Raw genomic sequence first — 12,926 nt, 5'->3', positions numbered from 1 at the left:
ATCTCTGTTCATTAAAGTTTCATACAGAGCCAAGTGTGTTGTAATAAAATCTCTATTAATGGAGTAATATTTATAATGATTCCTTTTTTCAAGGTAGCTGCTGCACAAACAGAAGCTCTTTGTGTTATCATATTTACCTTGAAATTAGAAGCAATGGGAGCTAAGGTAATACAAGTTAATCAAGATTGGCAAGAAAGCTGTTAACATCACCAGTATCAAAACAAAAAATCATGCCATCCTATAAATACAGCTACGATTCTGTTTATTTTAAGTATTTACAGCAGGCTGGCCAGGGACAAACTCATTCTCTCTTCAGTTCCAAACCACGTTTTTAAAAAGATGGTGAGTGACACTTCATTAACCACATGAAATAGGCTGACACAGCCTGCTTGCTTGTCCAGCCAGCATTTCAGATGGCATTTTTCTTTCCATTTCCCCCCTGCTTTACATTCAACACTCCATAAAGTGCTTTCTTCAAGTTCTCCAGCCAGACTAGCATCGTGGAGTAGGGCATGAGGGGGGGCAGGCAGTTCTGGGGAAGATAAAGCAGTTGTTTCCAGCCTCAGAACAGGCTGTGTTTGCATGTCTATGCATTAGAGATGACGCTTTTCTCATCAGTCACTAATGAGGGGATTTAACAAGTTCCTCATCAGCCTTTCCTCACCTTCCAACTCTCTGTTCCATCATACTCTGATAAGACTAAGTTTTTACACAGCACCATTGCTTGTCTGAAGTGATCTGGGATGAAAGCATCCTTCTGTATTCCAGTTGCTGGGAAGGTGCCTATAACCCAGGTGATGTCTGTGGAGATGCAGCAGTGCTCCTGGCAGCTTCCTCCTGGGAAGGTGGAGTCAGGCATGACTCAGGGTAGCACCAAACTCCATCCCAACGTACATCACTGAACTACTCACACACAGCCCTCCAGGGCTTAGGAACTCCTCTCTCATTCCCTGGGTTTTTTCAAAAGGCTTCCTACCTCCACTTATACGTCAAGCAAAAGAATTACCAGAGACCTCATCTTCCCAATGAGATAAGAGCTGTTGTCTCAGCCCAAAACCTTCCTCAATGTGGTTTCTTCCTCTCTTCTACAGCATTATTACTGTTGCTCTGTCTTCACGAAAGAGTTTCCTAGAATGGGTGGGATAACCTCCAGTTTCAGAGTAAGGAAAAATTCCTCTTAAGAACATCACTTTTTCCCCTTCTATGGTTTGTAGAGCAGGGCTGCTGATAAGAGATTAGAGTGGACAAAAGAAACAAAGACAAAAAAAAAATCAAAGGGTTCTCTCCTTGGGAGCACAGAAAGAGATTTTGGTAACTTAAGTACTCAATCAAGAAAAAAAAGAAAAAAAAAAGTGATGAAAGACATGGTGCATGGTGTGAATTTTAAGGTTTGTAAAAAAAGCTGAAAGGTGGAAGGTACAAAATGTAATGCAAGAGGATGCACTTGCTTTGGAGGCCTCGAGAGCTTTTTTGAAACTCCAGATGCTCCTGGACCACAGCAATTCCTGCAGGCCCTCCAGTGGATGCAGCACACATAGCTGCTCCTGCAGGCAGCATCCCCAGCAGATGCTGAGCTGCCAGAAGCACTCTGTGGGCATCATTGTGCTTGCCCACAATGGTGTAACTCCTGTTAACTACTGATCCTAATTGCTTTCCACACTCCAACCAACTTAGCCTAGCAAAACATAATAGTGTCAGCCAGACCTTTTCAGCTTGGATTCATCCCTCTCCTTCTCTGCAGCCTCCCCTAGATCTCCTCAGAATACCCATGCACCTTGTTTTGCTGTCATGTGCATGGCGCTCACTTCTCATTCTCCTGTGAAGCTGATTGTGTGCTGTCCTCCCAAGGACATCCACACCCAGGGCTCCCTGGATGCCCTGACCCTTCTGCCACGCTGACCTTAAAATTGCTGAAGTTCCCTTTTCCTTCCCTTCCCCCTTTCATCTGAGACTGTTTCTCCCACATCTCACAAACCACTGAGGCTCTGAGGTGCCTCATTCCTGCCACCTCCTCTGTTTGTGAGATGAATCATTCAGGTATCAACATTTCTAAAATTTGTAGAGAGGGTGCAAATCATTAAATTAGTAGTTATTAATAGCTGCTATTGATCAGCTCTTTGATCTACTGGCAGGTGATTACAGCTGCTGCTCCTGATGATGAGGCACCAGGAGTCCTGCCTGTACCTCAATTCCCTTTCTAGTTTTCACATTTTTAACAGGATAAAAAACTTTTCCCCAAAATTTCAAAAGAGATGGGATTTAGCAGTCAACAATAAAAGTCAGAAAGGCAAACACAAGTAAGTGAAGCGTAAAATTTTACTTTACAAGGGGAATATCAGGTCTTTGAATCCTGCTTCTAGCAAAGTCTTTGAAAGGCTTAAAGGTTGACACACAACAACCCTCCAGAGAACACAGCTCCTCTCTGCAATTTTCCATGTAGCCCTTAAACCATAGCCATGAAAAAAACCAAAAACTTGTTCCCTGTAAATAATTAAAGGGGTGTAACAATTGGTTCCCACAAAGCTTCTGTGCTTTCACTTGAAGAAGGAAAGGTACTTTGCTATTGCAAAGACACCACACATCTGACCTACTCAGTGAAAAAATTCAGGAAATCTCCCCCCAGCAACCCAAAACTAGTGCTGAAACCAACTCAGAAAACAGGATAACAGCTTCCTATCCCCTTATGTCAGTGTCATCTAATCCTGCTCTGTCAACTGGTGAGCAACATGGTGGTCAAAAGACAACACAGAAAAACATTCTCAGACATCCAAATTCATGCAAATTTCCATTTCACCTGATGTTATCAGCTAAATTCTCTATCAGCTAGCCTAAAACTTCACAGAATTCCTTTTTTCTGAGCCAATAGGATGAAGCAGACCTATACCATGATACTATTCTATCCTACACTATGCTGTTCTTCTTGCTAAGGAGACAGTGTTGCCTGACTTAAGTCCTCACCTATCAAGAGAAGAAAAGAGCAGTTTTAAGGCTGCCAGCAGCACCAGAGAAGTTTGTTCACAGTAGGACAGTCCACACTGTGGCTTGAAGATGAAGCTGAGGGACTGCCTTTTCTACAAGTTCCACTCCATTTGAATTATGGCATCTACAAATCTACATGATGGTGGAACTAGATGTGGAGAAAGTCACATACTTATGATCATTATAAAGCCGAAGTAATGAAATGGCCAAGCTTTCAGATCACAGACACATTCCCAGTATTTCAGCTCATCACAGTGAAGGCCATTCCATATAGCAAAGTACAACAGAGAAGAGGGGAACTGCTTGGCAAATGCATGTTAACATTTACCTCATTGCAGCCACTTATCAGATGACAAATTTTCAAAAGGAGAACTAAAAATAATATTTAAAATCCTTCAAGAAAGACTTCTATCTTTGAAAAGAATGTTTTTTTAAGATATAGTAAGAAACCATTGAATAGAGCTACTGGTATTCTGAGGTTTTCAGGCCCAAAGCCAAGAACTGAAGAATTAACAGCAGGCACACACTTTGCTTCTTCAACCCTTAGAGTAAATCTCTTACAAACACACACTCACTCACACTGTGTACTGAAGAGTCTTGCTGCACACAAAGTGAACCATTTAAAGCAGACCACAGAGAAGACACCACACCTGCTGCATTTCATTCCCTCTTCACACAACACCTTTAACCCTCAGGATCTAGTTGTCCCTCCAGCCATGCAGTACAGTTGTGCTCAACACCAAGCAGCCTCATCACACCTCAAGATGATTATTTTTGGCTTCTGACAGTTTCAGGTGCTGAATAACAACCTGTGGTTCTTCTTGATCCCGGAATTCTGTAAGTCTGATTTCTGCAAATCTGCTTTCCACGAGAGCTAATCACATCACTAAGGCAATTCAATTTTAAAGGTCTGAACTACCTTACCCCTGGGCTTAGAGCATGATTCTTCTTTATTACCTCCAGCTCAGTGTTATGAGCATGCAGTTTCTGCACCATCTCCTCGGCCTCACGCATCCGCCGGTTCAGCTGCGGCGAGTGCTCCGCGGGGGTCAGTTCGCTGTCGTAAGACTCCAGGATTGCTCGCATCCCATCCCTCTCCTGTCAGGAAGAACAACAAATGTCTTTAGGGATCCAGCCCCTGACCTCACTCCAAGGAGTGGGTGGCTCCCAGAGCAATATTCTATGTTTTTGCACGTTGTTCTTTCACGTGGCAAAGAAACCCTGATGCTGATCACCTTCACATCGGCATCAAGGCACAGTGAACACACAGTTCTGATAAAATAAATGTTGCTGCTAGGAAAACTGAACAATTAGGCTGCCTGATGTATATAAAACCACATACTCCTTGCAGGAAAGGAACACGCACACACTCTTAACAAGCAGATGGCAACTGAAAATGGAGCCTGCCTTCTTTTTGGAGACATTACTCTAATTCAACATGGCTGAATGAGTTTCTTCAGCAAAATATTTAGTGTAGCACTTGACATTTTTCCTGCCAAAGACTTCCAGCAATGAACAAACAGAATTGTCATAATAGAAATGAAACAGATTTGACAATGAACCAAGTGGCTGAGAGCAAATATTCTCTAAATGGTATGTGACTTATCACTCGTTAAACACGGCAACACTCCATGTTTATAATAAACAAGTTTTCAGAGGTTAATATCTCTCAGACAATGTATTTGGCTCGCTTTACTTTGCTGGCAACTATAATCAAGGAATTACAGAGAAAGACAAAAAAAGAAGGATCCCTCTCTCCTCTCTGAGAGCCCTCCCACTCCAAAGTACAAAGCTTGTGCTGAAAGCTGATGGTAGAATTTTCTGTGGGTCCCTAATGCATTCCCAGCTTCAGACAGCACCTAACACCTAGCTCCAAGGTATTAATGGAAAAGAAGAATGGGGATAAACAACAAAAATTTCAAAAACTCAGGTGTGTTTTGAGGAGATTAATGTTCCCAGTGCATTATGTATACAGGGATCAGTCAGCTGACGGAGAGGTTTGTCTTCTGACTGCATGGAAGAATCCTGATGTTCGCGAGGCTGCAGAACAGGGTCAAAGCTGCAGAAAAACTCTGAAGAAACCTGATGGTGCTGCCTCCCTTTCCCTGCTGAAGTTTGCCACCTCCCCCTTGTTACAGGAATGCTCTGGTGCTCTGGGCAGACCAGTTCTCTCATGTGAATTTTCTCATGGCTACCATCCAAAATATTATATTAGATTGCTCAGCTTTGTGTCTGTAAAGTTGACATCCAGACCAGGAGCACTTCACAAACCCACCTTGACCATGCTGAAATGTTTTGCTGGGACCTTGCTCTCTTGGGGCAATCAAGTATTGCCAGGGTATGGAGAAAAAGTCCTTTTCCCCCTGCTGTATTTCAGATAGCAAAGGTGATGCTGACTGCTCAGCTGAACAAGTCTGTACACAAAGGTTATTTCCTCCTCCCGAATCTAAAGGTCAAAGACTGAACTTGGATAGCATGTGTGTGCTTGGAGAAGAGAAGGATGATTCGAATTTCAAATTCAAAGTGTGAAAATAAGATGAGGGGCACTGCCTGAGGTACACTGTGTGTTCAGAGCACGTCATGAATTGAAAGGTCAGCCAAGATGGTTACCATTGGTCAGCAAGTAAAAAGACCTCAAGGGCAAAGGACAGCCTGAGGGTGAAGAAACTGAGTTAGTAAAAGAATAAAAACAGAAAGAGTACTGGAAGCTACTACTAACCCCTTGCTCACACCTGACTGAAAAGAAACGTTTTTCTAAGGAAAGAACAGTTTTGCCAGTTTACAAAGAATTGTTGATCTAACAAACATAAGAAAGCAAGTGCTTTCATGGTTAGTACAGAAGGAAAAAACCCAAACCCAGCCATACCAAACCTGCCTTGTAAGGAACTTGTTTAGCAGAAAGGCAACAGTACATCCTCCTCCACCCCTCCAACACATACACACAGAACCCAGTCTGCTCAGCACACACTCTGTAGGACCTTTGCTCAGAAGATGACTTTCATTTCCCATTTGTTACAGATTCATTGTCTAGAACACAGAAAAAACCATAATTCTAGTGCTTCACATAGTTACTGGGGTTTGATCCTGGCATGTTGTTGCAACTAGATATGCAATTACAGCATCCTCTGTCTTTGTATACCATGCTGCTCCCCTATCCTAATTTTCTACTAAGCATTTTTCATTGATGATAATTTAACACTGCAGTGTTCTCTCCATTACAGTAGGACAGTCCCCAAATCTGTAACATTTCTCCAACAGCAAACAGGACCCCTGGCAATTCCCATCACACTTGGCTTCCAATTAACTGCTGAATATTCATGTCATCGCCAGCAAGATGCTAGCACTTCCCCGAGCTGTTCAGCTGCAAGGAGGACCAACTTCTGCTTTCATGTTAGGATGAAAAAAACTATGGGAGCAGAACAACCCTGCAGGCTTTCTTTTCCCCAAAATCAACCACAGACTTTGCCCTTCAAGGCCTTTCTCTTAAGGGAAGAGTAAACTTCCCGAGCAAAAACACGCACAGGAAATACAGCATGAGCTGTGATGGAAAAAAGGTGCTGAAAAGCTGAAAATAGAGGGTGGTACAATTAAACACTTGATCCTGGAATTTAGTTCTGCTCTTTAATTATTTCTAAATACTAATACTGTAATGAAATCAATTCTCAGCTACCAACAAGTGGTCCCCAGCTCCATTTTTCAAATTCCTCTGAATCAAGAGCACTTACTGAAAGCTTTTCCCTCTTTCCTAAAGATCTTGTTAGTTTGGCAGGAAACAGAAGTTCTTGTTCTCAACTTGTTTAAAAAGATCTTTAAAGATCTTAAAGAATCTTTAAAAAGTTTCTCTAAAATGTAATCCTAATTTAGTAATTATTGCACTATCTAACTCATCCCACATGACAGGATATTCCCCAGGCCTCATGAAAAGCCTTCCCAGGGACTTTCAGATGACCTCTCTAACCTATTCCTAACACCTCTGTTTTCCTGCTTTCTGTCAGGAGAGTAGACAGAATTAATAAAAAGTGGTCCCTCAGGGAATTTCCAAAATTTACCCAGTACAGGGCATCTCAGCTAACTCACCACTGACCTTACACTGGCACATCTCCAGGTGTTCTTTACTTTGACCAGTTTCAAATCAACAGCAAAACAGAAATGCAGCTGACTCTAAACATCCCTTAAAAGCAGAATAATGGGTTTTGATGTTCATTATAAACCTAGGAAATGAATGCCCAACAGCAAACTCTGGTGCTGCAGCTTGCAGCTGTGTTTGAAGAGATGTAAGTTTGAAAATGAGGAAGAATAGTGATTTTTTTTTTTTTCCAAAGGTTGAACAGTTTCCCTTCCCTCTGCCAGCAGCAGCCAATTCACCAAACAAATACGCCTCCTACTATGGAGTAAGTAACTAAAAAGAAAACATATTTTATCATCTTAACCAGAAACCAGAGCTATCCTCATGAAAATCTGCAGTAGAAAAACACAGGCTGGCACCTTTGCAAAATGCCATCCCCATGATAAAGCTTCTTTTCAGTCCTTCCACCAGCTCCTCTGGTCCCTCTGTATTAAGGCAAAATTCAATCTGGTCATCAAGTAGCTCAGACCTAAGGGAAAGACTTTTTGGACATTCACATACCAGAAGGCTACCAGAGTGGTTGAGAAACAGAATATAAATGGGCTCCTCCAGGACCTTTTGGGTTCAGTTTAGGGAAAGACCTGTGCTATTCACATCAGCACCATCATCATCCCTACCAACAACCCCCACATCACTGAAGCAGTGCTACTGCACACCTCCAAGGGCAGGTGGTAGCTTCAAATATTTGTGTACTGAGGAGTACAAGAGTGACCCCCAGTTGTGTATTGGAAGCAACTGAATAGTAAAATACAGCCAAAAAATATTAAAAGCCATTTGACCTTTTATACAAACATATAAACCCACTCCAGGCCCTACTCCTGTTGATGTTTGTTAGTCCCTCCCTCAAACCTACCTACACACAATTCACCACAGACTTCCTAATTAGCTGAAGAAAAGAGAAGTCAATAAGAAAGAAATTAAAGTTACAAATCTAACTGAAGTCAGTCACACACCCAGGGAAAATTTGTTCCTGGGGTAAAGTTTATCTAGTGTCATAATTTTATTGAAATCCTATATCTTCCTATTGACTTTTATAGTTTCAAGCTGGATGCCAGAGTTATCATTATTAGAGTCTCAGTGTTGCTTGCAGGCCTGAGGTTTGGGGTGGTTTTTTTCCCTTTATAAGCAAGCTGTAATTGTCTGGTTTATTGATCAATAAATCTTTCAACTGCCTCCCTTCACCCAGCTTCTGTTCGGGTAAGTCTCCTGCACCATCCTCTGAAAGAAAATATAGGGTTGTTGTTTTTGAAAGAACAGATTGTTTTGTCATTAGCAATGAAAAAGCAGGATTGTGCTGGTCGGTTCCAATAATGGCTTTTTAATGACATATTCTAGTCACAGTAAAATCTGCTCTATTTCCACATGAGTGAACTTCAACTATTAATCCACAACCCAGAGGCACAGCTCACTTGTTCTCTCACTTCTGCCTGAGCTAGAGGCTGGCAGAGGAGAGAGACTTTGTAAAGTGGCATCATCATAATATTTCCCAGTCAATGCTTCTTTTATGGTACAGAAATATTCCTGTTCCAAATGTTAGATGAGCTTTTCCTTTAATTAATGATAATTCTTGGAGAATGTTAAAATACTGTTTTGTTATAGGAAACCAGGAGCAAGGTTTCCCCTTCTTCTTCCTCTCCAAACTCCTAACTCCAAATTAGTCATAAAAAGAGAGAATTTCAAGACTGAACAATATGGAGCTTTGACATCAAACAGATGCTATCTGCAATCAGGTATAATTTAGCTAACTATTCCTTGTAAAAATACAAATAAAAGCTTTCTTGCTTTAAGCTATACAAATAGATACACAAAAGAGGGAGATGGTAACTGGGGTTTGACCAGATGTTTAACATTAGTAAAATTAGCAGTGTGAGGTGTGGGAACATAAGCCAAAATAGACTCAAAATAAGTCAAAGATTTGCTATAAATATACCAAATAAATAGAAGGACCTATTGACAAAATATATCCTCAAAAATTATTCATGGTAATCTCTGCTCCATGAGCAACTGCCTTTGATGAACTCGTAAATGGCAGGACAGGCCCTAAAAATAGAGCAGAAGAACAGATCCAACCTTTTAAAAGGACGGATGAGAAGACACAGACTGGAAATTATTAATTACTTCAGCATGTTGGTATCTCATAAAATACTTGAAGAAAACATTAACAATCCAATTGCAAGCAGCTAGAAAAGAATTAGGGACAAGAAACAATCAACTGAGCCTTAACATGAATAATATCAAACCAGTTTAATTTCCTTCTTTGACAGGTAACTTGCCTACTGAATAAAGGCAAACAATAAATGTGATAAATTTCAACTTCAGTGATGTGTTTATCAAAGAGGAGTATTACAATTCAACATCATCTCTAATTTAAGGAAATGAATTTGTATCACAGTGATGAAATTCATGAAAGCAAAACACAGAGCCCTGAATCTTGTGCAGTAACAGAGACACCAGGTACCACAAACAGCCCAACATTGGGTGGCATCTCCCCCCTTTCCCAAAGCCACCCATCTGCACACACCTCCATGTGCATCCCACTCCAAGCTCGTTGGGATATGAGCAGCTGCTCTGTACACCCCAGAAAAGCATCAGCCAAGAAACGTGCATGGAGTTACTCACTAAGAACAGGTTCTGCCTCAGCCTGATAGTTGGAGGAATTGATAAGGAATTGATAGATTGTTAAGCCTTACTTTTGTAATTAGGTTTCTCTCTTCAAACACTATGTTTGCATCCAACTGCCTTATGGAAAATGAGAAGAAAAAGCAACTTTTGTACTAATCATCTTTAAACAAAAGTTTGTTTTGGCTGAAAATATTGTATATCAGAACTCTATTTCTAAGCCTCTAAATAGCTTCCTTCTCAGCTACAGCCATTTCTCAACATTCCTCTCTGTGGCTGACCTATTTTCACATTACTTTGCAAATCAGAACTGACTGCAGACACATATGTATGTGCACACCATTGATTTTCCACTCAAGACCTCAATTAAAACAACATTTACAAAAAAAGACCATTACCTCCAGAAAAATAAAAACATCCAGCAGATTTTACTACCCTTGCACTGACAAGAACATTTTCTCAGACTATTCTTACCTCTCAATTGTGACTTCCTATATATCAAACCTCTGCCTGCATGTTTGCCCCCTCAAGACAACACAAGGCTATTGCAGGAGTCTGAAGATGGATTTAAGCTATAAAGAAGCCCCTCAGATGTATTGTGCCCTACAACCAAGGCTTCTCCAACAAAAATAAAATATTTATTCTTTATAAGCCCAAGTACCTCCATCTGTGTCTAACCTGAACAGGTGGGAGAAAGGTCAGAAAGACTGATGTGCTCTGTAACCACACAGCAACCCAGGAATTAAGCATCTCTATCTCTCCCATCATCTCTCTGCAACTGATGGTTTTCATCACTTTTTCTGGCACTCTCATAATGGAGCCATTTTCTTGCTAGAAAAGACACTGTGTCATTAAGGCTGTACACCAACTTTCCACCCACAAGGCACTGTATCATTAAGGCTCAACACCAACTTTCCACCCGAGGCTGGAAGGCTGAAGAAAGCAGCCACCAGGGACAATTGCAGGAAGAAGAGGACACAAGCAGGCAGGGAGCCTGAGAAAGATGATCAGAAGCTAATTTTAGGTAACACAACAAGGCTTTCAGAGACACTCTCTGTTTCCCAACCATCACTTCTTACATTTTGGAGTGACTCTGCAACCTGGCTGCTCTTTTGGCAAACATTCAGCAAGCAGCTTTAAATATACACCTGCAAATATCTGTGTATCTTCCACGCTCTTATTGTCCACAAGTTTTTCTCCAGATTTATAGTTATTCCTTTCTAGTGCTTGTCCCTCTCCTCCAACACTTCACTGCAGAGGGCTCAGCTTGCCTTCCATCCTGGCAATCGACCAGAACAAATAAATCCACTGTAACTCCTTTAATTTGTCTCTGATAAATCCCCTGCTTACCACCTTCTGGAAAATTGTGCTTGGTCTCTAAGAGCCTCATTTTGCTTACAGCACATACATATGCCAGCTGACAAGCAATCATACAACTGACACTGCAACAAACTAAATATTATCTGACTAAATACCCCTGAGGTCCTCTTGCTTCACAGCAAGTTTAACATGTTTGGTTATGTTTCCTAACCTCCTGCTGCCACGGAATAATTTTATGATTTTTCTTCATTTAACTCCCTTCTACTGGAACACTCACCACTGCCTGTCTCTAGCCCAAACTTTCTTTTCTGTCTCAGTGTATTTCTCATCTCTTCAAAATCTCATTCAAAAATAAAAACAAAAAACCCCTCTTCTTCCTACCATTCCTCTCTCTCAGCAGCCCCTCTGCTGAAGCAGTACCAATCTTGCACAAGTGTGAAGTGCCTTATTCACCCACCACAGCACTGGGCCAGTCCCCATCTGACACTGGTACTGACAGTGTGCACAATTCACATTTGAAAAACAGGCATTTTTTTCAAAAAAGAATAAAGTAATACCATTCTTGCTTCAACCTAGTCACTAGATTACCATCGCTGGCAGAGGGAAGGCATAGAACTGACAAGGAAATGTATTCCTCCTTACTCCCTGGCAATAGAAAACTAATATTTTATTCATCTGCTAAAAAATAAAAATAAAAAAGAAAAAGGTTTTGTGAGGGTGCAGATTCTGCTATTCTGCCAGTGTCTACAGCACATAAAAATTCAACCCTATGTTTGTTTGTTCCTTACCTCAAGATTTCTTTTTCTTCCTGCCTATTAAGTAACTCAGATATTGGCCTCTAAATCTCCTACCAGCCAGTTTCCACAGTTGTACCACTTCAATATCATTAACTTGGGAGCAAAGTAACTGAACTGTGCTCTAAGCTGGTGCTGTTTTCTCTGCAGAAATAAGAGAGGAGGAATCGCACCACTGGCTGGGCTCTGTTCCTGGGGCATTTGGGAGAAAAAGGAATTGAAGCAGGAGGGCAAGGCTCTCACTTCAGATTTTGAGGGTACAAAGAAAATCAGAGACCTGAGAGTTCATCTGATCAGCTCAACACCACACATACCACTGAACCTGAAAAGTAATTTCTCGGTCCCCTTAGGATGTGTCAACAACTTTAGAAATGTGGCAGCTTTGGCTTTTTGAAAAGGCAAAGAGAAAAAGGGCTTTTAGCTAAAGGTTCAGAAAATACATCACCTGACAGCTTTATTAGAAAATATTAATAATTTCCCATATTTTACTTAATTTATAAATCATGCTCTCTACTACCTCCAGGGTATAAAAGATCAATGGCTTCAAGAAGAGTTTCAGAAATTATATAGCAAGTTATCTCCTAGGTTACCCACAGCTTATCTGTGTTGCCCTTAAAGGATTCTCATGGGCAAAGCAGACACAGGTCCCTGCCCTTGCAACTCAGCGACACATCCTCAGGAAAAAGAAGCAACACAGAGAAAAATAAAAAGTGTAGCTGGATATCTGCTGCTGTAGCACTGTCTCAGGCAAGCAAGTAATATGGTCCTTAACACAGGAACACAGAACCTGCACTGGAAATCATCACATCATGTCTGATCCCATTTGCAAGCCATAGGGTTGAATGCTTCTATACAAAAGGCCTTTCTGACCACTATAGATTGGGGATAAACAAATGTTTTAATTTATGATCTGTAGCAATTGCTGGAAACTTCCTTCAGTCCTGTGACTATTAGGAAACTGCCCAGAAGCCCACAGCATTCATAGATCCACCCTGATGTAGAATACAGAGGGTAAAAACAAAAAAGAAAACAAAACAAAGAGCCCACACATAGAAAACCACATCCAGTACCCCCCCAGCACTGATGCT

The 12,926-nt window shown here is 41.2% G+C and overlaps 1 protein-coding gene across 2 annotated transcripts in view; it reads right to left on the bottom strand.

Annotated features, from left to right (window-relative positions):
- Positions 1–12,926, bottom strand: part of MAD1L1 (mitotic arrest deficient 1 like 1) — a 339,536-nt gene that overhangs the window by 196,225 nt on the left and 130,385 nt on the right. For both annotated transcript variants that reach the window (XM_030459652.1, XM_030459653.1), the window contains one exon: positions 3,937–4,077. In XM_030459652.1, coding sequence (XP_030315512.1) covers positions 3,937–4,077 — 141 coding nt within the window. The remainder of the gene's footprint in view (positions 1–3,936; positions 4,078–12,926) is intronic.

The sequence above is a fragment of the Calypte anna genome, chromosome 14 (genome assembly GCF_003957555.1).
Source record: "Calypte anna isolate BGI_N300 chromosome 14, bCalAnn1_v1.p, whole genome shotgun sequence".
NCBI lineage: Eukaryota > Metazoa > Chordata > Aves > Apodiformes > Trochilidae > Calypte > Calypte anna.
Note: the sequence above shows the minus strand (reverse complement) of the source record. Positions and strands in the feature narration are given on the sequence as shown.